We start from the raw sequence: 27862 nt of genomic DNA, 5'->3' as shown, positions 1-27862 counted from the left end.
GCGGGGGGGTGTGTGTGTGTGTCTGTGTGTGGGTGGGGTGGTTGCGTGGTTGGAACGCTCAGGGCGGTTTGGCCGCGAGGCGCTTCCGGCGTGTTGCCAGGGTTGCCGCTCTCAACTTCCGGCGGGGGTTGCGGCGCCGGCGTGAGGAGCGAGCGGGCGGGCGGGTGGCCGGGGAGGCGCCGTGGCAGCCGCCATGCGTCCTAAAGCGGGCGACAGGCAGCGGCAGGTAAGAGCCTGTGCCCCAGCGGGGGCATCGCAGCAGGGCGACGCCGCGCCTTCCTGCGGCAGCGCCGCCGTGACGTCACCCCCGCCGTGACGTCACCCCCGCCGTGACGTCACCCCCGCCGTGACGTCACTACAGCGGCTCACGCGAGTGCCGAGCTGTCACAGGAATTGCTGATGACAGCGTGATGTTCGGCTGGGGCTCGGTGGGGTCAGTTTCCTCGCTTCGGCTCCGTCTCACTGAAGGAGCTGCGGGTTTGAAAGTTGCAGACTGTGTTCCAGACAATTTAGAACGATGCAATCGCTTGGTTGTAAAAGACCTTTGAGACTGAGCCCAACCATTCCTGTACACTATTAACCCAGATCCCTGGCACCTCCTCTACTTGTCTTCTAAATCCCTCCAGGGATGGGGACTCCACCACCTCCGGCAGCTCTTCCAGCGCTTGAGAACCCTCTCCATGAAGAAATTTTTCGTAATGCCCAATCAGAACCTTCCCTGGTGCAATTTGAGGCCATTCCCTCTCGTCCTATCACCTGTCACTTGGGAGAAGAGACCAGCACTTGCCTCTACAACCTCTTCTCAGGCAGTTGTAGACAATGATAAGGTCTCCCCTCAGCAACCTCTTTTCCAGATAAAACAACAACAGTTCCCTCAGCTGCTCCTCATAACACTTGTTTTCCAGCCCCTTCAGCAGCTTTGTTTCCATTCTCTGGATGCACTCTAGCACCCCAATGTCTTCCCTGTAGCGATGGTGGTTCACATGAGGGAACACTGCTGTGCAGCCTCTTCTGGCTGTGCTGATGCAAGAAGCAGGTACTGTTGCAACAGTGGAATGTACTGATTTGAACTGAAGCAGAGTCAGTTTTCTCACTTCAGCTCCTCATTTAAGTAACTCCATATTCAAAAGATGCAGACTATTTTCCAGATAACCTGTTTTCAGGCAGTGTGTAGTTTTTTCAGACACCATTCTCTTGACAAATAGTAACACCCTGTGTTAAGTGTGATATGCGCTGAGCAGATGTGTCTTCTTCTGTATTCGTCTTCGTTTATAATGTAAAGAATGTAAGATCAGACAGAGAATTGGCCCTGTCCCAGTTAGTGGAGAACTGGCTATTAAGAAGTTCATAACATTAAAATGATTGCTTGCAAAGTAATAGAATATGCATAAGTTTTCTGGGAAATGTAATACATATCATAGAGTCACAGAATGGTTTGGGTTGGAAGGGGCCCTAAAGCCCATCCAGTTCCAACCCCACTACCATGGGCAGGGACACCTCCCATCAGATCAGGCTGCTCACAGCCCCATCCAACCTGTCCTTGAACACCTCCAGAGCGGGGACATCTACAGCTTCCCTGGGCAACCAGGGCCAGTGCTTCACTGCCCTCATTGTGAAGAATTTCTTCCTAATGTCTAATCTAAATCTTTCCCCTTCTGATTTAAAGCCATTCTCCCTTATTCTGTCGCTCCAGGCCCTTGTAGAAAGTCTGTCTCCCTTCAGGTACTGGAAGGCTGCTATAAGGTCTTCTGAGAGCCTTCTCTTCTCCAGGCTGAACGACCTTAACTTTCTCAGCCTGTCCTGAAAGGAGAGGTGCTCCAGCCCTCTAAACTTCTTCATGGCCCTCCTTTAGATGTGTTCCAACAGTTCCACATCCTTCATGTGTTGGGGATTCCAGAACTGGACACAATACTCCAGGTGGGGTCTCAAAAGAGCTGAGCAAAATGGAAGAATTACCTCCCTCACCCTGCTGGCCATGCTTCTTTTGATGCGGACCAGGATACGGTTGGCCTTCTGGGTTGTGAGCTCGTTTCAAGTGCGTATTGCCAGCTCATGTCGAGTTTCTCATCAGTCGGCACCTGTCAGTCCTTCTCTGCAGGGCTGCTCTCAATCACGTCAACCTCCAACCTGTTTAGAAACTGTAGATTGCCCTGACCCAGGTGCAGGACCTTGCACTTGGCCTTGTTTGGATCTCAAACAGATTCACACAGACACTGGCTTGTCTGGGTCTCTCTGGATGACATCCTGTCCTTCTGGTGTGACAACTGCACCATCTAGCTTGGTGTCATCTGCAGACTTGCTGAGAGTGTGCTCATAGATGGAAATACATCATGTGACCAGCTTTTGTCTTGTTATGCATGACTGTTGGAATTATCCCTCATGCTTCCAGCACGGTAATAAAGGGTGCCTGATTTTTTTGAACTCCAAAACCTGTATTAGAGAGGTTGTTTATCATCATCATCATTGAGTTGCCAGTATTTTTGGTATCAGTGCTGTCCTCTGCTCCTGCTTTGAGCAGGTGCCACTTGTGAGTGCTGCCAAGATCTCAGATTAATGAGGTGCCTTCCCTTCTTGGTTAGCAATGAGGGCCATGTTGTGGAGGCTGTCTTTGGGGATGAGCTGGTGGAGTTGCAGGTGTAGGGAGGACAGATGGTGAGGATGTGCTGGCTGGGATGCATGGTGTGGTCAGGCAAGAGGCAGGTTCTGCTCAACAACCATCCAACATTTTACTGTCCCTTTCCCAAAGTTGCTTCCTTTGTAAATTGAGAGCAGGGTTTCCCACCCCTCAGGCATTTCTAAAGGGAGGCAAGACCAAGTGTGGTAGGCAAAGGGATTTTCCTGGGTCCCTGGGTGCCCTGTGCGGCTGGCTGTGGGGGGGCTGTGTGGAGCTGAGTCCCAGGGCTGCAGCAGTGAGCCATGGTGTCACCAGCACAACACCAGGCCAGTGGCAGTATCACTATTCCCAGCACCACTATGCATTACATCAGCCATGTGTGCCAGCTCATTTCCCTCAGGGTCACCTGCAAAGCTGTAACCCTGCAGGGCTGGATGAGGCACTGGGGCTGAGCACAACTCCACTTGGTATTGCTTACTGCATGGTTATGTCACGTTCCGCCACTGTCCCCACGCTGAAGGCTCCCATTGCCCTGCCAGCTCTGTGTTCTGTGGCCTTTCTGTGCCGCCCCACTCAGGCAAACAGGCATGTCCCAAAGGCACAGCACCCTGCATTGTGTCACTACACTGTTGCAGCCCCGTGACATCATTTTCATGCCATTTCATCACTGCTACAGCACAGAATCATAGAATAGCTAGGGTTGGAAGGGACTTTAATAATCATCTAGTTCCAACCCCCCTGCCGTGGGCATGGACACCTTCCACTAGCACATGATGCTTCCCTTTCAGGCCAGGTTTTAATGCACTTGGGATGTCCCCTATCTGCCAGAGAAGCTTTCAGGGGCACTGAGCAGTCAGGTTGAAATCCCTGTTTTTTCTCAGTTATAGCTCGTGTCACAGTTTAGCCCTAGATTGACCTGATCAGCAGTTAGACACAAACAGTTGTGACTGAATTCCTCTTCCTACCCAGAGAAAGAGGAAAGAGAAATGAGAGAAAGAGAAAACTTGTGGGTTGGTAGCTAAACATAAAACAGCTTTAATGAAACTAATAATAATATTAATAATAATCATCATCATATGAATATACAACCCCCCCTCATCCCTCGATGACTGCATTAACACTGATGGTGCAGAGCAGGTATGAGGAAAAGTTTCTTGGCTGCACTAAGTGGTGAGAGGGAACTGGAGTCAGGAACTGGATTCGGGAATGCATGGATCTGGGATCAGGGGCAGAAGGACAGACGAGGTTCTCACTGGATGTTGGCCATCGAAGAAGAGTGAATGACTCTTGTGATCCCTCAGTTTTATACTGAGTATGATGTATATGGAATGGAATCCTCTGCTGATGAGTTTGGGGTCACCTGTGCTGTCCATTTTTCCTTGCAGATGTGACCCTTTTCCTCTCCTTTCACTTACAGCATTCTGTCAACTCAGGTATGACCTTGGTTTCTGTAAGTATAAGCAATGGCCTCTCTGCATACCAATGCCCCATTACTTTGACAATATGCATAAATATTAAGCATTATCTCTTCTAGAGACTGACACTGTCTGGAAAACATGTAGTTAACTTTCAGAAAATGAAGTTACTTAGTCAAGGCTTAGTTGAAAAGTTAGGAGATTAGTTCTGCTTTAGCTCAAACCAGAACAGCTACCTGTAACTTCTATCATTTTGTTTTACTATCTGCCCTTCTCTTGGTTTAGACAATGAAGTGAGGCCACCTGCTTGCCTTTGTGGCCCTATCCCTACTCTGGGATTAGTGGTGTGGGTAGATGTGTCTGTGAGACCTCCTGTCTGCCTTTGGGCTCTGTGTGGGCATCTCTGCCTGCATTTCCTTGCAGGGTGAAGGACTTGGTTATATTAATTCCTGGATCTCACCTACTACTGCACTATCAAAGCGTTTGATTTGAAAGCAAATCACCTGCCTGATAAACCCCTTTTCATAACAGGTTTATGTCAATCCAACATATTTAATCATCGGAGTTCGAGGAGGAGTGTTAGCATAGGTGGTCTAGAAGTGATTGGAAACAAGCAGTCTGCCTCCTTAGTCCAGAACACATGCCACAAAGCCATAACTGATCAAGGAAGGCAGAAGTTAAAAATAGAGGGGCCAACATGATGGTCCAGAGCTGTGAAGTTGCAGCTAAGATCTCCAGGCAACCACAACTAGTCTGTAGGGGGTCTGAACAGCAGAAGCTCTCTTAGTGAGCGAACGGCAACCCTTGCTGATCATCCGATCACCATCCCAAGGTTGTTTCATCTTTTCTGTGTTTTATCCACACCACAGCTGTATGGACTCCTTACAGAACTATGCAGCTTCTGAAGCCTGTGCTAATAAAGCCAACTGAATGTGAGCTGACTTTGTGGAGCCTGATCACCTATCCCTTCCCCTGCAACTGAGGGTTGGAGCCCAAAATCCAGAAGTACTTAAATGGTTCTGCATGCCCCCTTAGGTCTCTGGGAGCCATCCGAATGTTTTCATACGTGGAGTGGGAGGACTCGTGGGTGTTAGAGTAGGCAAAAGTAGGAGAGAGGATCACTGTGACATTCCTAATCTTCTGCCAAGAAGTACTAGTAATTATCAAGTTACAAAGGGCTTTATAAAGTTTGCAGAGGGAACAATTTTGGAATGAAACCCCACATTTAGTCCTGGATAATGAAGATGCTTATGCTGAAATTGCAAACCCCATCAATAGTAATAATGATACAAACTGAACCTGGGGTGAAATGCTTGCTCAGAATTTCTGTTTCTTTTATTTTTATAATTCCCACATAAATATTTTCAATAATTTTCTGTAGCCATTATCTCAAATATTCTGAAATGAAGAAGCTTTGATTGACACATTACTTGAAAAGCTTAATTAATGTACTCTAAAGGCATTAACTTTAATTTAAACTCTTGAAACATCATAAACTGTCTAAATTCTTAGGGTTTTCACTTTTTTCACGTAAATTTCATTACAACTTAAAATACAATAATTTTAATTTGTCCTGTGTTGCCTTTCCTATATTTGCCTTGAACTTGTTAAATATGACTGCTGCTCCACATCCATTTACCTAGTAGAATACTTGAGTGGAAGAATTGTATAGCTCTGGACCAGACTTTTGAATTGTTTCACGGAAATAATATTTTATTCAGTTAAAAAACTTGACAGGACAAGAGGGAATGGCCTCAAGCTCCACTAGGGGAGATTCAGGCTTGACATCAGGAAAAAATTTTTCACAGAACGCGTCATTGGGCACTGGAACAGGCTGCCCAGGGAGGTGGTTGAGTCACCTTCCCTGGAGGTGTTTAAGGCACGGGTGGATGAGGTGCTGAGGGGCATGGTTTAGTGTTTGATGGGAATGGCTGGACTTGATGATCCGGTGGGTCCTTTCCAACCTAGTGATTCTGTGATTCTGGAGTCTGTAGGCTTTTTGCCTCATTTTCTCTGACTTGGAATGTATCCTAATGGCTTTGTGAGTCCGGGGAGTAGACAGCTGTGCCTCTGCACTACTCACTGCCTGATCAGGGTCTGATGATTGGTACCTACTGAGCCCTGATGGCCACTGTAAAATTAACTGGTGAGTCAAGGTCTAGATCCCGGTTCTTGACTAGAAAATCCCCCTTTGAAAATGAGCTCCTGCACTTCTCGCTCATACATGTTCCTCCTCTCTGCCAGTGTTTGTTGTAAGGCAGGAAACAAGCCTGCTGCTTGCCGATGAGACTGGGTTTTGTGCTGAGCGTCAATTCCCCAGGTGTTCTGTCCTTGTCTCTTTCACCGCTGCTTCTCCTGTAGCGCTATGCTCTTTTCACCAGTCTATGTGCCTTTCATTCCTCTATTTCCTATGTATTGCTTTGTACTGCTCTGCTGCCTAGGTTTTTCGCTGCTGTCTGCTTTCCCTTTGAAAATGTTCTCCCTGAGATTGTTCTCAAACCAGAAGTAGTTACCTGAATGCTGTCGGGTCCTTCCTTTTTGCCATGTGTCACTTTCAGCCCCTCTTTTGCTTTCATGGCTGTGTGTTCTTCGAGTGCTTTGTGATAAATTCTTCTTTTTTCTTCTTCTTTGCCCTTACAGGTGGTGACTGCCTGCCCTTCTTCTGTGCCTGTCTTGTATCTGCCTTCTCCTTTGACATCAGTTTTTCGCTTTATTTCATCTTTCTTTTCCTTTATCTGGGTGACTTCAGCCTCCAGTTCTATCTCCCTGTCTATCTCTGTCTTTTTCTTTTTCTTTGAAAGAAATCTCCCATATTCCTGGGTGACAATATGTTGAAGTCCAGTTGACCATCAGGGAAAAAGGCTGTGGCCTTCCAGATGAATTGTTTGACTCGACCTGAGCCTTAATTAGAAGCACCTTTTGGCTTTTGTATGTTTGTGTACATTAAGAAGAAATGTGTTTTAGTGTTCAAAGTATTAAAATAATAATACTTATGTTTTCTCTGTACTTGAGTAGCATCCTCCCTTTCAGGTCTAAAATGTGTTATGGATATTGAACTCTACAGCACTTTGGGAAGATATATAATTATGAAAAGGCAGCATACCTGCATAGAATCATAGAATCGTTAAGGTTGGAAAAGGCCTCTCAGCTTATCCAGTTCAACCATCAGCCCAACACCACTATGCCTACTAAACCATGTCCTGAAGTGCCAGATCTGCATGTTTCTTAAACATTTACAGGGAGGGAGACTGCCATTCCCTGGGCAGCTGTTCCAATGCTTCAACACTCTTTTGGGAAAGAAGTTTTTCCTAATATCCAGTCTAAACCTCCCCTGGCACAACTTAAGGCCATTTCCTGTCATGCTATTGCTTGTTACTTGGGTGAAGAGTCCAACACCCACCTCATACAGTCTCCTTTCACTGAGTTGTAGAGAATGATGAGGTCTCTGCTCAGCCTCCTCTTATTCAGACTAAACCGCAACAGTTCCCTCAGACATTCCTCATAACCCCTGTGCTCCTGACCCTTCACCAGCTCCATTGCCCTCCCCTGGACACCCTCCAGCCCCTCCATGTCTTATAGTGAGGGGCCCAAACCTGAACATAGGATTCGAAGAGCAGCCTCAGTGGTGCTGAGTACAGGTGGATGATCACTTCCCTACTGCTGGCCACACCATTCCTGACTGGAGGGAATGGAAGAATTAGATTCTCAGTTCCCCTGAAAATGAGATCTTGAGTGTAGCAAACAGGGCACTAAGAAATGTGGTATTCTTTAAAACATTGACCTGTATGGACATGCAGAAAGTTGTTGACAGGATGGAGAATGGCACCCTGTTAGCCTCATTTCAGTCCTGTGCATGGTCCTGGGTGGTGAGAGAAAGCTGCCAACAATTTTGTGATAGTTATTTTAAAACCTAGTTATCAGGTATGGTATTGGAGGTGTTGGTTCCAGATTTCCATGTCTTTGCTGTGTGAGCAGTGGGGACCACCCAGCACTTCTGTGTACCTCTGTGGCTGAACCCACCTCAGAGAGAAGCAAGGTTTGGTTTCGGTTTCTTAACTGACGTTGCATGCACTTCTTTGTATTTATGATGTGGAAAACCAGACTGGCTGGCCTCTTCACTTGGGGTCTTCTCACTTAGAGTCAACCCCACTGTCAGCAACAGGTCACCTTAACACCTGTTAAGACAGCATCTGAGTTTGGATATTGAGTAATTTCTTGTTACACTTGTGGTCTTGCACTTACTGACATGTAAATAGCTTCTTTTCTGTTCAGCAAGTTGTCAAAGAGAAACCATGAGAACCCCTCACCAGACACAGTCAACAGTTAAACACATTTAACTATTCGTCAGCAAGGGCTTTTAAGGTGCTTACTGACTCTTAAACATGCATTAAACCATGTGTGGAATATAAAATGAACACTCAGTTTAGTGCCTCTCAGTGTTGAAGTTTGAGCCCCAGCTGGCAACTAGGATCACATGGCCACTCTCTCATGCCTCCCTTCCCTGGTGGTATGGAAAGGAGAATCAAGGCAAAAGAAAAGGAAAACTCATGAGTTGAGATAAAGTCAGTTTAATAGGATTGAAAATTAAGAGAGAATAATGATAATGATGATGAATCCGATGACCAATACCCAGGCTGTCCCTGAGCAGCAATCCTAGAGCAGTGAACCCTGGCTCCTGGCCAACTTCCCATTTATATATTGAGCACGATGTTATATGGCATCAAATATTTTTGGGGGCAGCTTAGGTCAGCTGCCTGGCTATGCTCCTCCCAACTTCTTGTACGCCTGCTGGCTAGCAGATCACGGGGAACTGAAAAAGTCCCCCGTTTCCCCATTTCTTATCAGCAACTAAAAACATTATTGCATTAACAACATTCTTCTCATATTAACTCTAAAACATACTGGGAAGAAAATTAACTCTCTCCCAGCTGAGTGTACGCATTGCCTGGCCACAACTAAAACAACGTATGTTATCGACGTTATTTGCAAACCACAGCTGCTACTAGGAGTAAAATTAACTCCACCCGAGTGGAAATCAAGATGCTCAGAAAACAGATTCTGAAATGTATTGACAAATAATTCTTAAATAGGGTCTTCTCGGCTAAAATAGTGCTTCTCAGCTCCTTGTGCTGAGTGGTGGTTTACTATGGAGACTGCTAATATTCAAAACAAGAATAAAAACCTAACAAGAAACTATTAAATGGTTTTATAGAAATGTCAAGCTTAGTTCTTACAGTGTCTCTCCCTCTTTGCATTAGAATCCTACAAGCAGCTGCATTGTTCTCTCTTATTTTTAGATTTCATGTTAACCTCTGTGCTCTGCTCCAGAGAGACTGGGAATGATAATGTCTCTGCTCAGGAAGATGAAGTAAACTTTGCAGGACCCTTCTGTGATTGTTCTTCCTTGTAGTCTGATTGTCTTATGGTAACAGCCAGGGGAGCAGAAAGGCTGCAGGAATGACTGCATAATGAAAAAATTATATTCTGGGTTTGTCATTGCACTGATGAATGTTTCATTAATACATAATAGATTTTCAGCCCTTGGAAAATTTGCTTAATATGAACTGACCGTTCAGCTTTGCAGAGTGATCAGCCTGCATCATACCTGCCTATGAGTTTTCAGGTGTTTTAGGCTGGATCTGCAAATCCAAATCTACTCAGCCCATTTTATGATTTAAGCATAGGGAGATATTTCACGTTAGGCAAGGAGTTACTGAATAGTGGTGGGTCTGGCTTCTCACCATGCAGTGACCAGTTGCAAATGCTAGTCTGAAAGGGGCAGTTTAATCTGACAATACAGCAGGAGGATGTGCCAGCCAGCAAAGGCTATAGTGAGGAGCCTCGTCCTGGACGACAGGACAGCCTGTGTGGTAGCATCATTGCATCTCCTACTTGATTAGTCAAGGCATGCCTTGTCTCTGAATGTGAGGGATGGATGCATTTTTTTCCTTAGGAATTTCTGTGGTCACAAATTCAGGGTTCAGCCCTAAAATAAATGCTTGCTCTTGAGAGTAGATCTCTGCTTTCTAGGACACCAAGATGATTTATTTACCATCAGCATTGCCACTGACAGGTCGGAGGTTTTCTGCAGTGGAGGATGAAATACTTGGCAAGTAGGCCCGTTCTAAACAGCTGTTAAAAACAAACCAAAAATGATTGTTCCAGGACTTAGAAAAAGCTTCAGAACTTTTGCTATTTTGTCAGGAAGGTGGTACTTATAGCCTGTCTATTTTGTATAAATTTGGCTAATGACTCTCAGATCAGCAATTAGTGCTGTCACATCATCAACAAAAAGAGAGCTTGGACAGTGTAAGTGAGAAAGACAAGACTTGAATAGATGGTTTGGTATGATTTTTTTGTTCTCCTAATTGCAGGCCAAGCTGGAAACACACGACCGGGGTGTTAAGGTCAAAACTTGCACTTGACGTTTTATCTCTTTGATGATTTCCCTCCGTTTGCATGTTTCTGGGATGCAGAAATAAGATAGCTCTTACAAAATGCCAGCCTGGTAGTGAATTTGCAGCAGTGTCCTTTGAAAGGTAATTAGTAGTTTCTTCTTATTTTAGTTTTCCTGTTTCATAACTGAAAAAAGGATTATTTAGAGGGATTTCATTTGGAGATATATCTAACACCCTACCTAAAAATAAAGTCAGAAATGCTTGTTGGACAGTTCAGCAATAGGACTTGGTTTTACAGCTATTGCACCTGTTGATGACTTGCCTGCATTAAAGGGAGATGTGACAAAGGAAAATTAAATGGCATTTAAAGCATCACTTTTCAGCTGTTTCCTCTCGTCATCTGTGTCACCCTGTTGGATTATTGTATCTTTGCTGTAGTCGATAGTCATTTTGCCATGTAGGATGGTTGATGTCTGGCTCAGGGAGCAATTTGTAGGTGCTGCTATAATAGACACATCCTGTAAGAAAGGTCTGGAAAAGAACAGTGACTTGGGTTTTCTATAGATCGTTAATTTAAGTGTTGTGACTCTTATGGGCTTCTGATGTGATTTCACTGTAGGAATCATAGAATCATAGAATGGTTTGGGTTGGAAGGGACCTTAAACACCCTGTTCCAACCCCCGTGCCATGGGCAGGGACACATCCTGCCAGACCAGGCTGCTCACGGCCCCATCCAACCTGGCCTTGAACACTTCCAGGGATGGGGCAGCCACGGCTTCCCTGGGCAACCTGTGCCAGTGCCTCTCCACCATCATTGTGAAGAATTTCTCCCTAATGTCTAATCTAAGTCTTCCCACTTCTAATTTAAAACCATTCCCCCTCATTCTATCACTCCATGCCCTTATAAAAAGTTCCTCCCCACCTTTCTTGTCAGCCCCCTTCAGGTAGTGGAACTATGGTAATCTTTTAATTTATTCAATGTAAGGCAGTCATTGGAGTAAAAATTGTTTCACATGCATGAATTCTCACTAGCATTTTTGGCTGTAGTAGTCAAGCAGAGTTATGATGGTGACCTGGGGGTAAGAAACTCCTTATAATTCTTTAAGGCCTCCTAACCAACCATTCCTTAGTTTCATAGCAACAATGTCTCTTTTTTTGCTAATATAAATTCCTCATAATTATTCACAGTCCTCTTCTTCTTGATTGTTGTTATTAATAGGGGCAGTGATAGTAGCACCATTTATTAGAGAGATTTAGGAAGACTGTTGATTTTTTTTCTATAGCAAGACCATCTTCAATTTATGTAGAGATGCTAAAATATAACTGTTAAGATTGAAAGGTTCTTTGCTGGGTGTCTGACTTAGGCTATTCATTGAAAAAAAAGCCTCAAAGGCTCTAGATGCTGAATAACAGAAATCAAAACGCTAGTAGCAACTTATTGTCGGAACTCTGTCCATGCTTGTGAGTCTGGGAGAGCTTAAATGAGGTGGAGAACCTACAAAAAACAGAGTGTGTGATTATGGAATTAAGCTGTGTGTCGTAATGCCTGTGCCCAACAGGCTAAATTGAAGGTTGCCCCAGCAACCTTAATTCTCACATTTTCTAACATCTTAATCATTCGCTTTGAGATGCTAATAATAGTCTGTTAACTTATAGTTTATTTTTCTGTAGCTAATTATGTAAGAGCAAAAATATGTTTGAATTTTAGAGATTTTAGTCCTGAGCATCTTGTCAGTGAATATGCAATTGTTATGTTGATTCACAGTTATAGTTTATTTTTTATTTCTATTGTGGATGCATTTGTGACCTTTTGTTATAGAAACAATGTGACATGCAGCAAAGAAATAGCTGTCAGAACAAAAGGCTTACATATTGAATAGTAGTTTATGGGTAACACGTTGATACAGTAAAAAGAAGAATGAGGAAGCAATGGCCATCATTCTGAGCTGTGGTGGCAGTACACCAACTACCTCGGTGCTATTGAGGACTCTTTACAGCTGATATGGCTGATATGGAGTTTTGAGGGAAGGTCTGAAGAAAGATGGTGTGCTGACTTTGGAAACATTTACGCGGAGCAGGAGGTTGCAAAAGAAATAGCAAAAGGATGAAGAACAAACATATCTATGAAAAGGAATGTCAGGACTGTCTTTTTCAGCAAGTGGCCCAGCAGTAGGCTTTGTGCTATTATCTGAATTAAGACGCAAAGTGAAAGATTTTATATTCTTGACTGACCTGTGTTTGCTCTCCATCTTGCTTCTTGTCATAGTTTTAAACAGATCTACTAGTTTGGATGAGTGCTAGTGTCTCATCTCATTATGTTTATGTCACCTTCCAGCTGGATTCCAGCAATTTTAGGTACTTTGGGATTGACCTTTTGCAGCATAGGCTGTGGTAGCACATCACTGCAGGAGTCGTGCTTGCATCCCAAAAGCTTTCTATACTGAGTTCTGTAGAGAATTGAGTCAAGTACAGTTGCAATCTCTACCTTCACTGGCCAGAGTCTAGGATATCCAACAAATGAGATTTTCAGCTTTTGTTGTTGTTGAAGTCAGTCTTTCAGCTGTGAGGGGGATGAGTTTTGCTGAAGAATCCTGGAATAAGCTAAGGACCAACACCTTCTTGGACTTTACTACCACCTGCCAGAAAAACCGGTGCTCACCTGCTCCAGGCATAGCTGTCCTGTCCTTGTGGAGCACTTTTGGAAGAATGCCTAGGGCATACAACATTCAGTGTGTGCTGGCTCCCATCTTCAATCTTCAGGTCTAGCACACTTTTGGAATGGGCTTACCATGGCCACACTGTGCAGCACTTGGCCGAGGGTGTGTGTGATAGCCAAGTAGCTGTAAGGCTTGACTGTTCAAGTTGGAGGGGATAGCTCGGTTTTTTTTAGTTCAAAATACTAGAGATAATAAGTGCAACTTCATAACTGTCCCGCTAGTCATGTTCTTGCTGCCTGCTATAGGGAACTACTCCACTTAGTTCCCAGGGAACCCCAAAGGAAGGTGCCACAGTCAGCGGTTGAGATCTTGCAGTGAAGTAGGATTGAGGAAAACAGGGAAGGGGGAAAACCCACTGACTGATGCAATGAGATCCCTCCCATCAATATCCTCTTCCAGCTGTACACAACTGAATGTGGTACTCTCAGCTGTTACTGTATTTGGTGCTTTTAAAGTGTGCTATATACACTATTATTTTGTTTTCTTTCCTATCCCTAAACCCAGCTTTGTCCAGTTCCCCTGTCAGCAGATCTGTCAGCAGTGAGATAGATGCTTACAGCCATGGAGGGTCTGCTATGTCAAGCCTATGCCCCATCTCCTAGAATCATGGAATTTTTTGGATTGGAAGAAACCATGAAGGTCATCTGGTCCAACCCCGCTGCAGTGAGCAGCCACATCCTGAACTGGATCTGGTTTCTCAGAGCACAATCCAACCTGACCTTGAATGTTTCCAGGGATGGGGCGCCTACCACCTCTGTAGAAAACCGGCTCCAGTGTTTCACCACCCTTACCACTCTTACGCTCCCCTGCCTGTATTCCTCTATTCTACATCCTGGCCCTACGTACAGTCTCTCTGGCATACCAGGCCTGTACTATATTACTAAATTAGAGTCATAAAATAATGATGATACTGTACAGAGACTAAAGAAATAAAGCAGATTAGCCATAGGCCCCTGGTTGATCAGAAAAATTGCCCACACTGTACTCTGCAAACACTTTGTGGTATGAGGACAAGGGCAGAGTTCGTGTTATGTCATTCCAGTGCACTCTAACTCCAGCTTTTCTTCAATGTCACTTTGGGATTTTAATACAGTTGCGGACATTTATTCACAGGTGGCTTTTTGGATTATATTAACTGAAATGTGTGCAACTGCCAAAACCAATTGCCCTCCGATTGCCCTGTCAATGCCTTTGCTGCTGCTTAAATGCCTTTTAGATTCATTTGCAAAGAGTAATAGTGAGTAGGCTTTGTTTTATATTTAAAATTAAGAATTTGATTTGGATTTGGATCTAAATAAAATTCTGCTCTGAATATATGTTTTAAATTTCATTGCTTGAATCATATCTAATTCCCACATACCATGTAATTGTACGGCAGGATGCTCTGCCATTTGTTGCCAAGCCATCACATGGGGGAGGCAGGGCAGCTGTGTGAGCCAGTGATCTGAGTAGTAGCTGTGACACCAGAGCTCCCAGGCTCTCTGCTCTGCTGCCGGCCCACTGTGGGATTATAAAGGAACTGTCATAACTCTTTATTTTCTCCACTTGAGAGAAACAATTTGTATTTCAAAGTGAGACACATTTTCTAAGCATACAAATGTATTGTTCTGCTCATTTTTTCACTGCTTTCTATATGTGTCTTCTGGGATAAAAATAGTCTCTGATGCCTTGTTAGAAACATCAATTTTACATGGCTTGTACAAAGGAAAATGACACTGAAAGCCACAGCCTCGTGTCCCTGCTACAATTTGTTCTCCACTGAAAATGTTTCTTTTCTGAATTCTTATTCTCATGTCTTAGCAGGTAATGGGGCTTTAGAAAGAAGAACTGGGGATACTGAGTCAAAGTCATTATGGCTGCTTAATTGTTTAATACATAGGAAGCAGATGGTAGAATGGAATATTTGATTTTCATAATGAAGGGGAATCATGAGAAGAGTATGAGTATCTGTACAGACTCATGGTCCTTAAGGTGTTCATAAAAAATAATGTAAAAGCAGCAGATAATGTTACAAAGCTGGGCTTTCCATTAGAAGAACTAGGAAAACCTGATGAAAGCAGCTTGTGGCAGACTTTAAAAGCAAGGAGCGGTTCTTTGCATTAGCATGTAGTTGTACCATGAGAATCTTAGAATCATAGAATTGTTTGGTTGGAAAAGACCTTGGGGATCATTGAGTCCAACTGTACCTGTCCACTACTAAACCATATCCCTTAGCAAGTCTTCTTCCCATCTTTTACATATCTCCAGGGATGGGGACTCAACCACCTCCCTGGGCAGCTGTTCCAATGCCTGATAACATTTTTGGTGAAGAAATTTTTTCTGATATCTAATCTGAACCTTCTCTGGTGCAACTTGAGGCCGTTTCCTCTTGTACTACTGTTTGTCACTTGGGAAAAGAGAGCAACACACACTTCACTACAGCTTCCTTTCAGAGAGCTGTAGACAGTGATAAGGTCTCCCCTCAGCCTCCTATTCTTCAAGTTAGGCAACTCCAGTTCCCTCAGCTGGTCCTCCTAAGACTTGTTCTCCAGCCCCTTCACCAGTTTCGTTGTCCTTCTCTGGACACACTCCAGAATCTCAATGTCTTTCTTGTAGTGAGGGGCCCAAAACTGAACACAGGATTCGAGGTGCGGCCTCACCAGTGCTGAGTATTGGGGCAGAATCATTTCCCTATTCCTGCTGGCCACACTGTTTCTCATACAGGCCAGGACAGTATAGCCTTTCTTGGCCACTTGGGCACATTGCCGCAACTGAAGTTGTGCACGCTAAAAACGTACTTGGGTTCCAAAATGACTGCATGAATTTGTAGAGAATAAGATCCACTGATATGAACTAAAAGGGATAGCATTTCAAGTCCTGTAAGAAACTGAGAGGGCATCGTAGAGAAAGCTCCATAGATACCTGCTTTTGAATACTGCAGTAGACACACACTTACCTAGGTGGACCTTTGATCTGAACCGAAAGGCACACTCTAATATTCTTCTAAAGAAAATCAATAAACTCCACCCCTTTGTTTTCCTTCCTTCCTCTCCTCCAGTATCCCCTTCTTTCTTGGTACGAAGTCAAACACTTTTTCCAAGGAACTCCTCTGCTTTTCCCATCAATCCATTCCAATGTTATTTGGGATCCATCCTGAAACTCTTCTAGCCAAAGTTTCTAATACTCTCTCCTTTTTTTGGTATATCAGCTCTCTCTCCCTCTGACTTCTGGGCTCTTGGTCCTGTCTGTCCCTCAATGTCTTCAAAAGTGTTCGTTTCCTCTCTCACTTTCTGTAAAGTTTTCATAAAACTTTGTCACTGCTGCCCTTCTGTTATTCCTTAATTTCTGGGTAATCTCCCTTAAAAAAACTCTATAGGAGTCCCTGTAAAACACTATTTCACTGTTTTCCTTAAAGCCTGTCATAAAAACTATTTGGTCCTGTGATGTGCTTGAGGAGTTGGCCCTGGTTAACTTCACAGCTGCTCAACAGTGTTTTCCATGGTTTTTTTCAGCATTTGTGACTTTGTAGGTGTGGATCTGCTCTCTCTGGGCTCATCGTGACATGCAAGAATCAGGAGCAAGAGCAGCCTTTCTGTGTGTTTGACCAGTGGCACCGGAACTCTGTGTGTGAGACATTTAGGTGTACCACAGACAGGCAGTAATGAAGTGCTTCTTCATGCTGATAAAATGCTGTCTTGTATTAGAATCATAGAACTATTTAGGTTGGAAAAGACCTTTAAGATTATCAAATTCAACCACAAATCTAGGACTGCCATGTCCACCTCTAACCCATGTCCCTAAGCATCACATCTTCACATCTTTTAAATGCCTCCAGGGTTGGTGACTCAACCACCATTATGAAAGTGATTGCCTTTCGTTTTAACTATTTACAGACAAAATACTGGTATATTTGGCTTTTCAAATATAACATTGCAGCAAATGTTAGTAAGCACATCAAACTTCTATTCTGCTTCACTTGATTAAGGAAACAAGCTGCTTTGAAGGTTTATATTGTATATGTTCTCATTTCAGGGCCAAAGTGGACCTTCAGGAGGAAAGGCAGCACCACCAAGGCCTGCTAAACCTGCCTCTAAAAAGCGGGTAAGATCCACAAATTCATAAATCTTAAAAGAAATCTTTTTTTTCTTTGTCTATGAGATGCAAACTAGATTCAGTCTAAACAATGACTTGCTTTATGGAATTGCTAATATTTCAATTGATTTGGCAGTAGGTGGCTGCTGTAGATTTCCACGGAGAAGGGAAGTACACTAGCAAGTTAGAGTAAAAATAGTAGGTAAAATAAAGGTAAACTGCAAAATGAAAAGATTAAAATAAAATGTTTGGGGTGTAAATTCCAAAATGTAAGCTGGCATGGACTGAGAACAAACTGCCTGCTTGGTTTAGAAAATTCAAAATGTAGCCCATATTCATGTAACTTATATAGAAGTACAAGCATTAGAGAAAATAGTATTAACTTTTTGACTGCAAGCCTCATAATATTTTTACTGGTAGGAAAACAAATGCTTAGAACACCTTTATTAAATCTGGCGTCCTCTTATTTAGCTCCGTTGATATGGTTGGAGGAAAAAAATTTACAGGCCTTTAAACAGGCATGGTGATAAACAGCTTTTGACTTTCTTGGGACAAATCACAGTCTTGTTAAATGTTCCTGTTTTGACCCTTTACAAATGGAAGTTACTTGCTTTTAAATTAAAAACATAAATAAAAATGTTAAACCCACAACACTTTTTATCTGCTTCACTAGGGAGAGCAACCACTGAACTCACTGGCATCGACTTGTATGTGATAAATGCCCTACAAGCAGGTGTTCATGAGGGGAGCATTTAATCACAAACAACGCTTCTGCCATCAGAGTCTCTTGTGCGTCAGAGCACCTGACCTTCCTTACAGCTTGCATCATTTCAGCTCCCTTGGGGAGAGAAAGACTGCAGCCTGTGGCTTTCCATGGCATACGCAGATTTCTCTGTTACTCTCTGCCACTTTCCATTTTTACATAGCATTGTGCTTTTTACTTTTGTGGCTCTCTGCAGATAGCAGAGCTTTGCTGGGTCCAGTCTGTATGTGCAAACAGCCCTCACTCATACCCTGGGCTCATCAGCAGCTCTACATGGCTGTAAAGTTTAGAGACCTGAGAGAATTGTATTTAAAGTATCATTGATTTAGTTTAAATCAACTCATTACACATTTCAGACTGAGGGAGAAACATTGCCTGGAGCAGTTTAACACTTTAATCAGCAACTTGGCATTCTGGCAGTTTATCTGTAACGACAATTAGTTGAAATTCATGCCTGCAGTGATTCCTCTCCTCTTAATGATATCATATCACCATATCAACCCAAGCCTGGCCTTAGGAAAGCAGCTGTCTATGTTGTGAGAATGCAGACCTGCTGGCCTTTGCAGGAAGATGTTTAACATCGCTCCAGGAGATGGCTTCCTGCAGCTTTGTCTTGAACTAATTTCTAAGTGTAGCTTCTGGAGTAGAAATTACTTAGTAATTGCAGGTCCTTGACCTGTGCCTTTGAGTAGCCCTAAAGTATGGCTTATTTGGGTATTATATGGTCAAAGGTAACAGAATCACCAACTTTTAATCTGAAATTGAAGTGGAGTTACTTGAGATTTGTTATCAGAGTTACTCCAGTTTTGTTACAGGCCAGGAGTTCTCTTCAGGGAGGAACTCCTCCAACCCACTGAATTTTTGCTGGCAAGAAGAGCACTTCAGTGATCTTCAGACTTTGGCCTGCCATTAGGGGTTATCTGCTCTGCTCAAAGCAGAAATGGGTGGGGTAATATTGTTTTGCCCTCTTTGCTCCATGCCTGAAGGAATGCTGCTTTGGGAGGGAGCAAAACAGTGACAGTCTTGGTGCACTAGTGGGCTTGTTGTTCCTGGTCTAGGATGAAGATGCTTCCACTGAAGCGGGAGGGGGAGCAGATGAATGGGTGGCAGCAAAGTCTCTAGTCAAACCCACAGATCAACTGGAGCTGACTGAAGCTGTGAGTAAAACAGTGGCTGTAGTTGTCATGAAATATGTACAGAACTCTGTAAGCCAAAACCTTAGCCATTTGTTTTCGAGGAAGTTCTGTGAGAGAAACACTCTAGTACTTGCTGGAGTACAGTGTCTGCAGCATAGACTGAAATGGCTTTCATGAGCAAAAGAGGGAGAATGTGCTTGGAAACAGTTCTAAGCTTAAGACAATATATCTGCATGGAGTTGGTTCAAGAGGGAAATGGGGCTGGGTCTTCCCTCAGATAAGGTGGTCTCCAGGGCCAACCCTGAGCTTTCCAGGTGCCTGTGTGTGATGCACAGACAGGGAGGTGTTGTATGGTTTTGTTGCTATTGCATTTCATCTTGGTTCAGTAGCACGGCAGACAGTCACCCTTCCAACTGCAGTTGTCTTTCCCTTCTCACTGCCGTGTGAAACTCTAGCATTGCTCCCTTTCCTCCAAGTAGCTCTCAAAGGGAAGCTATACGTACTTCCCCCCAGCTCAGGTAGTGAAGACAGTTAACACTGGTACTATTTTTTGTTTGCAGTGACCAGTCCTGCAAGCATTGGTGTTACTGAGCTTATTGTTTATTTTTTGACCTTGTAGACTTCAAGACACAGATTGTCTTTCTTACCCAATAGAATGCAGCTAGCATTTTTCAAGTGCTACCGTAGCTTATATAAGAATTAATGTGACAGCTAAAGAATTCAAGAAAGCCCACTGAAATACTAGCAAGATAGGAAGCAGGATTAGTGTTCTAGATTCCACCCTGAGCTAGCTTGGCTCCAAGTGTTGCTGTTGTGGAGGCATCAGCTGGATGTGAGTTATCTAGAGTGGACTGAACATCATAGAACTGAACATAAACCTGGTGATTTTTGTATGCTGTATGTTGTGCTAACAGTGGAGTTCTGCTTATGATGCTATTTTGTTTCCGCTCCAAAGGAATTAAAAGAGGAATTTACACGCATCCTGACAGCTAATAATCCCCATGCTCCCCAGAACATCATCAGATACAGCTTTAAAGTAAGTGTGGCATGACCTGTAAAACCAGGTTGAGATTTTTTGCAACAAATGAGTTGTATGTTTTCCTTTGATTTACAACCAGGTAAATTTCCTTTTAATGTGACTTCATCTTATTACATATTACTGCCAATGGTTCCTAAAGGGGTTTTGCAGAAGGTGAAAGCATTCAGAAGTAATGTATAACAATTACTCAACAAGATCTGGCAGTGAATGCAATTATTGCAGCTAATCTGAGGCGGTAATGGTTTTTTTCTGTGGTGATTAAAGGACAAAAGGCAATGATCTACTCAGTCTGTAAGACAGTTATGCCTCAGTATCCTCACGTCAAGATTCAGTTGTTTGAATTGTAGGACAGCTCAGAAATATGCTATATGAAATCATTGGCAAGAGCTCTGTTTATGATTAGTGAGAGTGAGCAGGGGAGAATGTACCAAAGACTGCCAGGTAACACCCAACAGTTACACATTCACATTTCTATGTGTAGAGCATCTGCTGCATTACCCTAGAGCAGCCTCCTCCTGCTAGGATGTACAGCCAGCAACACAGGCTGCCATAGGAGGAGAGCAGAATGATGGCTTTGCCTCCCACCCCTCTCTGGGAGGGGTTACACCCCCTGAGAGACAGGACATAGGAACACTTCTTCCAGCTCTGGCAATGGATTATTTCCAGTCTTAGTGTGACATGGAACAGACAACCAAGTGAAATATTCCCAAGCCTTTCTCATCTCTGGGCTGCTGTAACTAGTTTGACCAAGCACTATATGAGATCGCTAGAGAAAGAAAATCAGCCTTGTGGAAACAAATAATGTCACTTTCTCTTCTATTTGAAGTTGAGGGTTTCAATCTTTATGGGTAAAAACAGGGGGTGAATGATCCATATCTTCAGATCCTCCACAGTGACTGAAGTGGGCTTGATGCTATGCTGTGATTGATACAGAAAGCAGTCATATTTTTAAGAAGAAACTGTTGAAGCCTTTGTTGTCTGCAGTGGCTTCTGATTGCTTTTAGGAGGAGCTCAAAATCTTAATACACAGTTTCAGCTGAGATGCTTGCCTGTAGTGTGCAGTGGTCTTCAAGCAAGTGGCAATCAAATTGGCATCAGACAGCTGAATTAGTGAGTGCTCATAACCTGGGTGTGGTGCTAAGAGCCTGTACTGTCTCCAGGTCAGAGCTGCTCCCTGTGCATGGTGCTGTGCTTACGCAGGTACACCAAGTCATTTGGGAATCTTGGCACGACAGGACATGAAAATCTCCTAGGGAGTGCTTTGAAGTAGAGATCTCCTGCAACTATATTTAAACTCACTTGCTGTGCTCGTTCAGGACTCTCCGTGTCCTGAGATATAAATACCTACTGAAGAATTTCAGTGTAAATATGCAAATAACAAACATATTTTTCCATATGGATCTTCTTAGCTTAAGCAATTTAGACTACACAGTATTTCTGGTTTAAAATATGACTTTTCCATGCTAATTTTGTTGTTTCTTTCCTCTGCATAGAAACGAGCATACATACCAGTAAGTCATGTGGATCAAATGGCCATTCATTTATCTTTGAATGGAAACCTCATACTCAAAGATTCAGATGAAGGCAGACGGCAGGGTATCAAAGTAAGCACTGCAGCAGGTAGGTTTATTATCTGAAACCACAATAATTTTCAACTAGGCACAGGTACCACTTCTTTAACATGAAGGAATGGTTACGGTTCAGCACCACAGGATTGAACAGCTCCTCTTTTGGCTCATGTCCTCAGCAAACAAAACCAGATGAAACAATCAGCCAGGTGTTTGCTATGGTGTAGAAAATAGCACATGCTTTTTAAGCCATGTGAACACTAATACTATGTAGATTTTCAGAGCTATTTAATGCCTTTTAAACATCTTCCACTACCATGAATTTGACATACATGCCTAAACTCCTTAGGCTGCTTTGAAAGTTCAGCCGTGATTTAAAGTGTTAAAGCAGAAATGTTTGGATGCTGGGTGATCATTCAGGAAACTATGATATACTTGTCCATTCTTTCACTGTTACCAGGACATCCACTTGTGCACAGTGAGATACAAGACATTCGGGTAGTTGGACCTTTGGTCTTAGCTACTCATCGCCATTCTTAGGTTTTCAGTCGAAAAGACCCCTTAATCAGAGGCTGAAAAGCTCTGTTGTTAGTAATGAGTCCTGGGTTTGAATTTTCAGCATGGAAAGGTGTACTGCCTAGAGTTTTTCTTATATTTCTGCTGTTTGTGAAAGGAGATGTTTTGTCACAGAGTGTGTCCTTCCAGGGTGGTAACTGTCAGACACAATGATACCACTGGGTGTAAGTTCCTGAGAGCAGTTGTTACTTGCAGCTCCCAAGTGCCTCTTTTATTTTACACCTGACAGAATGTGCTTGATGATTTGAAGTAGGACAAAGTGCTGACTTGGATCCTCAATGCCATGAAAGCATTCTTTGTTGTTGTTGTTGTCCATGCTTTTCCTAGATTCCAAACCAGCTAAGTTCATGCAGCTTGATGCTAGCATGACTGCACACTCAAGGCTGTGAATGGAATGTAAACATCATTCTCTAGCAAGACTGGTATATTAATTTTTATCCATATAAGCAAGAACAAACCATGTTATAACTCCTGTGTGCCTTGAAAGCATCCTTCATGGTTGTACGTAGTTGCAGACATTTTCAGAAGGCAGAAAGATCCAGAGCTGAAGACATACCCAGAAACAAAGCTACTTAGATCAGAATTGGATTTCAGAAGTTTGATTTGAGTTGGAATCAGACTTTTTTATTTCAGTCCAGCCAGTATTACTGCAATTTCATTCTAGTAATAGCATTGTCTTCTTTTGAGGCTCTGAGCAATCACCCTCCCAACTCAGGACTGGTAATATGTTGTCTAATGGGATAGCATTAGGAAAAGATGCATCTCTATATTAATGCTTCAGAAGGTAGAAGGATCTGCAGAATATGGGATAATATATCCTATTATCCTGGATTTATTCACTTATCCTTTCTATCATCAGAAAAGGCTCCTGTTGAGACTTCTGCAGTAATACCTGAAGAGACAGAGATTAAAGATGAAGGAAGCACAGAAGACACTCAGGTAATTCTCTATAGTAAACTGAGAGCTGTCCATTTTATTTTTTAATCTTAGATTTGAAATTCCTTCATTGTAAAATAGGCTCTCTTAGAAGCTTCTCTAGTTGATATTTTTATGCCTGAGATGCCTCTGCTGTAGGTGAGATCCTGCAGATTTGACTGACCAGCTGGAGTCCTCCTACATTTTTTGGTTAGGAGAAGCTGTGTAGGGGGCTGAGGTCCATCACACCACATTTGTTTCTATCCAGAGTGTAAGACAGTGTAATTTGATGGATTCTGGAATCTTCCTGGACAGCAATTCTGGCCCTGAAAGAGAAACTGGTGAAAAACAAAAGTGTGGAAGGTTGAAAGCAGCAGGCATAACTACCTGAAATAAGCAGTGGCTTAATTTAAAGGTAGTTGGCTGATCAGGAAATGACTATGCGGTGAGAAGGTTTTTCCTATCCACAGTGTCAGGCCCTGGAATCACATTCAGACTAGTTTCCGATAAAGCTCACTGTCTAGCAAGGAAGTGAAAACACCGGGTAGCGGGACTCTTAATGCAATCTTCTGGTCCTTAAATCCATTTTATTAAAGACAGTCATGCTACACTATCCCACTCATGTCAGGCTTTGTTTTAAAGTAACTTCAATTCCTGGTTTTCGATATTCCTGTTTAGATAAGGTTGCAGAATCTCCTTGCTCTAACTGCTGGAAGTGTTCTAATTTTGATCTTAAATATTGAATCTTCATCTGTTTCAGTCTCTTTCACTAGGCAGCAGAAATCCAGTTGAAGTAGAAGTAGAAGTGCTTCTGAGGAAGGAAAGAGATGTCTAGTTCTTTCAGGGTGAAGTCATTGCTGTATTTTCTTGCAGGCTGCAGGACCTGAAGAGGCAGAGGTGTCAGGAACAGCAGAGGCATCTGAGGCAGCAGAGGCAGAAGAGCCTTCTGCCCTAAAACCAAAGGAGCAGAAACTTGCAAACCAGTTCAACTTCATTGAGAGAGCTTCAACAACACACAATAACCCTATGAGGGTATGCTACTCATTCCTTAGTGACTTGGAGGATCTTTCCTTTGGGAGGGCATGCGGATCATCTGTATTTGTGTCCTATACTTTCATCTCTGTAGATATTTTTAGGAGAAAAAACACGGAGTTTTACTATAAAAAACATTTGCGGTGTTGAAAATGACAAGAAAATTCTTGCCTCATACTTTTGGACAGCGTAAAAAAGTTCTGTTGCTACTGTAAATCCCTAAAACACTACTTGAATCTAACATTTTTCGTGTCTGTTTTCTCATTTAAAAAGGATAGAACAACGTTTGGGGTAGCAGCTGAGGGCTTGGACTTGGTGAATTAAATTTTCTTTTGCTACAGAGTCCCTTTAAGGCCCTATACTTCAATTCTTACCCCTGGAGCAGGGATATAAGTGCCCTTACACCTACTGTAGCATAGGTACTGCAGTAACAGGCTCATGTAAACATGACAAAACTTTGCTGCTGCTGTGTGGTACATCTACCTCCCACTCTATGAATGCACTTTCCAATTAGTAGAGACCCAAGACCTTTTGTTCCTTCCCTGGGATTTTTGCTGAGCCCATAGCCACTCTCAGTGTTTTCACAGGGACTCCTGACCGAGTAGTGCCTGTGATGCTGCCCACCAGATGAGTGCCCAAAGAAGAGCTTTCTCAATTGGAGATACAAGTTTCAGACAGAAGATTCTTTTATTTCTCTTGCTGTCCTGAAGTCAGAGTACATACAGCTTCCTCAGAGAGCCTGCCTGCCTTCTTGCAGCCCTTACACTTAAAGCGAGATGCTTTTGTATCTGATGGGCTTGGAGCTATCTAAGAGTTACTGTGTTGCTGGAGTTATCTCTTAGACAGAATACCATCTTTGCCAGCTACCAGCGACAGAGGGTTTCAGGAGAGTTTATCCAACAGTGGGTGTTTACTGCAAAGTCTGAGCTAAGATTCTGCAACCTTCAAAAATCCCTGAGGAGGACACAGAATTCGTTATTTCACTGTCCTCAGATCTGCATTTTCTCTTGCCACTGATTTTAGTGGGAGGCACTTGTGTGCCTCTGTGTGATTCTGCCTTTGAAAGCAGAATAGACCTGAAGTAGCTGTGAAGTACTGCTGAGTGCTGTACGGGTATGTGTAGTTTCCATGTCTGAGACTGCTTTATTTCAGAGGTCAGGGAAGTGGTATGCGCAGCTTCTTAAATATGTCCTGACACAACAGCTTTTTGAAAGAAAATGCTGTTCCATTAAAAGAAAGTTTCACAGCAATCTATACATTTATTTCAGAATGTTGATGTAAGGGTGGTAAAAATATTATTTCAGTAACAACAAATTAATTTTTCATGAGTTATAATTCTGTTAAATTCTTTTGTTTTGACTGCTGTATCCAAGTCAGTTTTTCACATATGGATCAAAACTTTTCAAATTTAGTAGGTTAGCATAGCTGATACATGACCGGTAGCGTAATGTTTCAAAAGGTAGACGTGAAACAAACCATTTCCATTCCTTCAAAATGAAATACTGAAATAAAATATTTTAAGTATGTTGGGAAAAAAGGTTTTGTGAGCCTTCTTGTGGCCCACAAGAAAATCTATTTGCAGTTGCATGGTCATCAATGATGTTTTTGCAGTGCTCTGGGAGTACTTTGGATATTGAATTAATCTTAGATCAATATTATTCTAACTACTTGCAACAAGAAGGCTGTTTCTGCAGCTGGACTATGTCACTGCAAAGAGTTTCAATGCAAAGATTATACTTCTTATGCTTTTCCTTTATTCAGGATGCAGCATGTCAATCAGAGTCTGCACCTCATGAAAACTTCTCAGTTACTGTTAACCAGGTATATTCTTTTTGCTTGTTAAGAGTTTTTTAGAGTATATTTAGAAAAGAGAGATATGAGAAAGGAAAGCCCAAATTGATTATGTCTGGATTTCTTGCAGTAGAATGAACTCGCATATTGTAGCTTTGATCTCTGGTTTAAATCTGAGGGTAAACTAGTATGTCCGTCCTTTCTGCCTTAATGGATGAACTTGCTAGTGGTTTATATTTCTAAAGTCAAGTGTCTCTGTTTAGCTGATTGGAATTGAGCTGCTGCTTGCCAGCCACCCTGTCCAGTCTGCTTTAGAGAGTCTTAAATGAGTGGAAATAGGGAAACCACAGTGTGAGAATGGACTCAGCAAGAAGTGGGCTGCAGCTGAGCTCTGCAGGAACAGGGACACAACAGCAACTGCCTCTTGCTGAAAATAACTCTTCCAGGGACACAGCAGTCTTTGGGGTGAGCACTGTCCTGCTGCTGAAGGCTTTCTATCACTGTTTGGTGGGTGACCTGGATAGAAGGGGAGAAAATGTCTTTCTGTCAAACTGAAAACAGTAACCCAGTCTATTCCAGAACTTGAAATCACAGAATAAATTGTCTGAGATTATTCCTCCCTCTAGTTGGATATTCCTTTCATTATTTTCTGACAGTGAGATAGAGAGAACAGAGCTGTTAATGATGATCAGGCTGTTGCTAAAATTTTGCATGAAATGTTTTTAAACTAGGAGGAAATATTTTCCATTGTTTTGTTTTTATTCTGTTGAAAATCAGAGCAGATATAAAATGATATTTTACCATAAGATTTTTTTCCCTTCAACTCTTTTTCTTTCTTGTTCTTCCTTATGCTCCTAATTTCCACTTTCAAAAGTGTTCTATTCCGCTCCTTCTCAACATATCTGCTTTGTCCTTTCCTTAGTGTTTGGAACATCTTTCCTCCTCACTCCTGCTTGGAAATTTACAACAAACTGTAGGGTTTTTTTGCTAAAGGTTTCTGCTACCTTTCCTTATTCCAATCAATATTAGATTGCCTTTTGTTTTGTTCTGAAAGCAATGTACCTGTTTCAGATACAGCACTAAGCACTCTGATACTAATGAATAATTCTTAAGTAGAAAAGTCACTTTTTGTTCCACTCAAGTAAGACATTTCTGGCATGTGGCATAGTATAAGATGTAAAACTGCTCTCAGTTTCCGTTTGTTCATATGCTGCAGAATTGGAGTCCAAGATTTAAATTGTGTTAAGCAGCAACAATTTAATTTTCTGACACCGCATGAGAAATGTCATAAAGCAGATGTTTAGTGCATGTTTCCTATTAAACACTAGTAAATTAGCCAAACAGAAAGTCCTACAAAAAAGATATGGAGTCAAAGCACCAAGAAGAGTGTTGAGGGAAGGAAATTGTTAAGAATGCAATAATGTGTTCTTGAAAAGTGAGACATACCTAATCAAGCTTTAAAAACCTTGGGCTTCAATCCTTCACTTTTTGTGCAACAAGCCAGCTGCCTTCAGCTGATTCCAGTGGCAGTGTTACTGTTGTGAGGGCATTCATGTATTTGTGATGGTGTAGATGGCTGTTTTCTGGAGTATAACCAGGTACTAATAAATCCTGTCTCTGTCTGTCTCTCAGTGGATCATCTATGATGCCTATGTGGAAGAGCTTAAGAGAATAGAAAAGTCAAAAGAGAAAGAAAAACCAAGACCTCAGACAGCAAAGCAAGAGGAGGAGAGGAAGAAGGGAAGGAAGTTAACAATTCGGGAGTCACAGGTGCGTTTCATCATGCTGGAAGAAGCCTGCTCAGAGTGGCGGTGGGTGCATCTGTAA

General features: G+C 42.7%; 1 protein-coding gene across 1 annotated transcript; it reads left to right on the top strand.

The window, feature by feature from the left end:
- The first annotated feature begins 162 nt into the window (after positions 1–162).
- Positions 163–27862, top strand: LOC138733715 (dynein axonemal intermediate chain 1-like). Its single transcript, XM_069881180.1, has 9 exons — positions 163–226; positions 17156–17224; positions 19037–19135; positions 20070–20150; positions 21647–21773; positions 23157–23236; positions 24086–24244; positions 26006–26065; positions 27668–27862. The coding sequence occupies exons 1-9, from the start codon at positions 194–196 to the stop codon at positions 27860–27862; spliced, it is 903 nt and encodes a 300-aa protein (XP_069737281.1). The 5' UTR covers positions 163–193.

Source organism: Phaenicophaeus curvirostris, chromosome Z, assembly GCF_032191515.1.
Source record: "Phaenicophaeus curvirostris isolate KB17595 chromosome Z, BPBGC_Pcur_1.0, whole genome shotgun sequence".
In the NCBI taxonomy this organism is placed as follows: Eukaryota; Metazoa; Chordata; class Aves; order Cuculiformes; family Cuculidae; genus Phaenicophaeus; species Phaenicophaeus curvirostris.
Note: the sequence above shows the minus strand (reverse complement) of the source record. Positions and strands in the feature narration are given on the sequence as shown.

Excerpts from the sequence above, each read along its gene's own strand:
- LOC138733715 (XM_069881180.1), top strand. The coding sequence starts at position 194 with ATGCGTCCTAAAGCGGGCGACAGGCAGCGGCAG. Across the intron at positions 19,136-20,069 it reads AACTGGAGCTGACTGAAGCT|GAATTAAAAGAGGAATTTAC; the intron begins GTGAGTAAAACA and ends TCCGCTCCAAAG. Across the intron at positions 20,151-21,646 it reads TCATCAGATACAGCTTTAAA|AAACGAGCATACATACCAGT; the intron begins GTAAGTGTGGCA and ends TCCTCTGCATAG.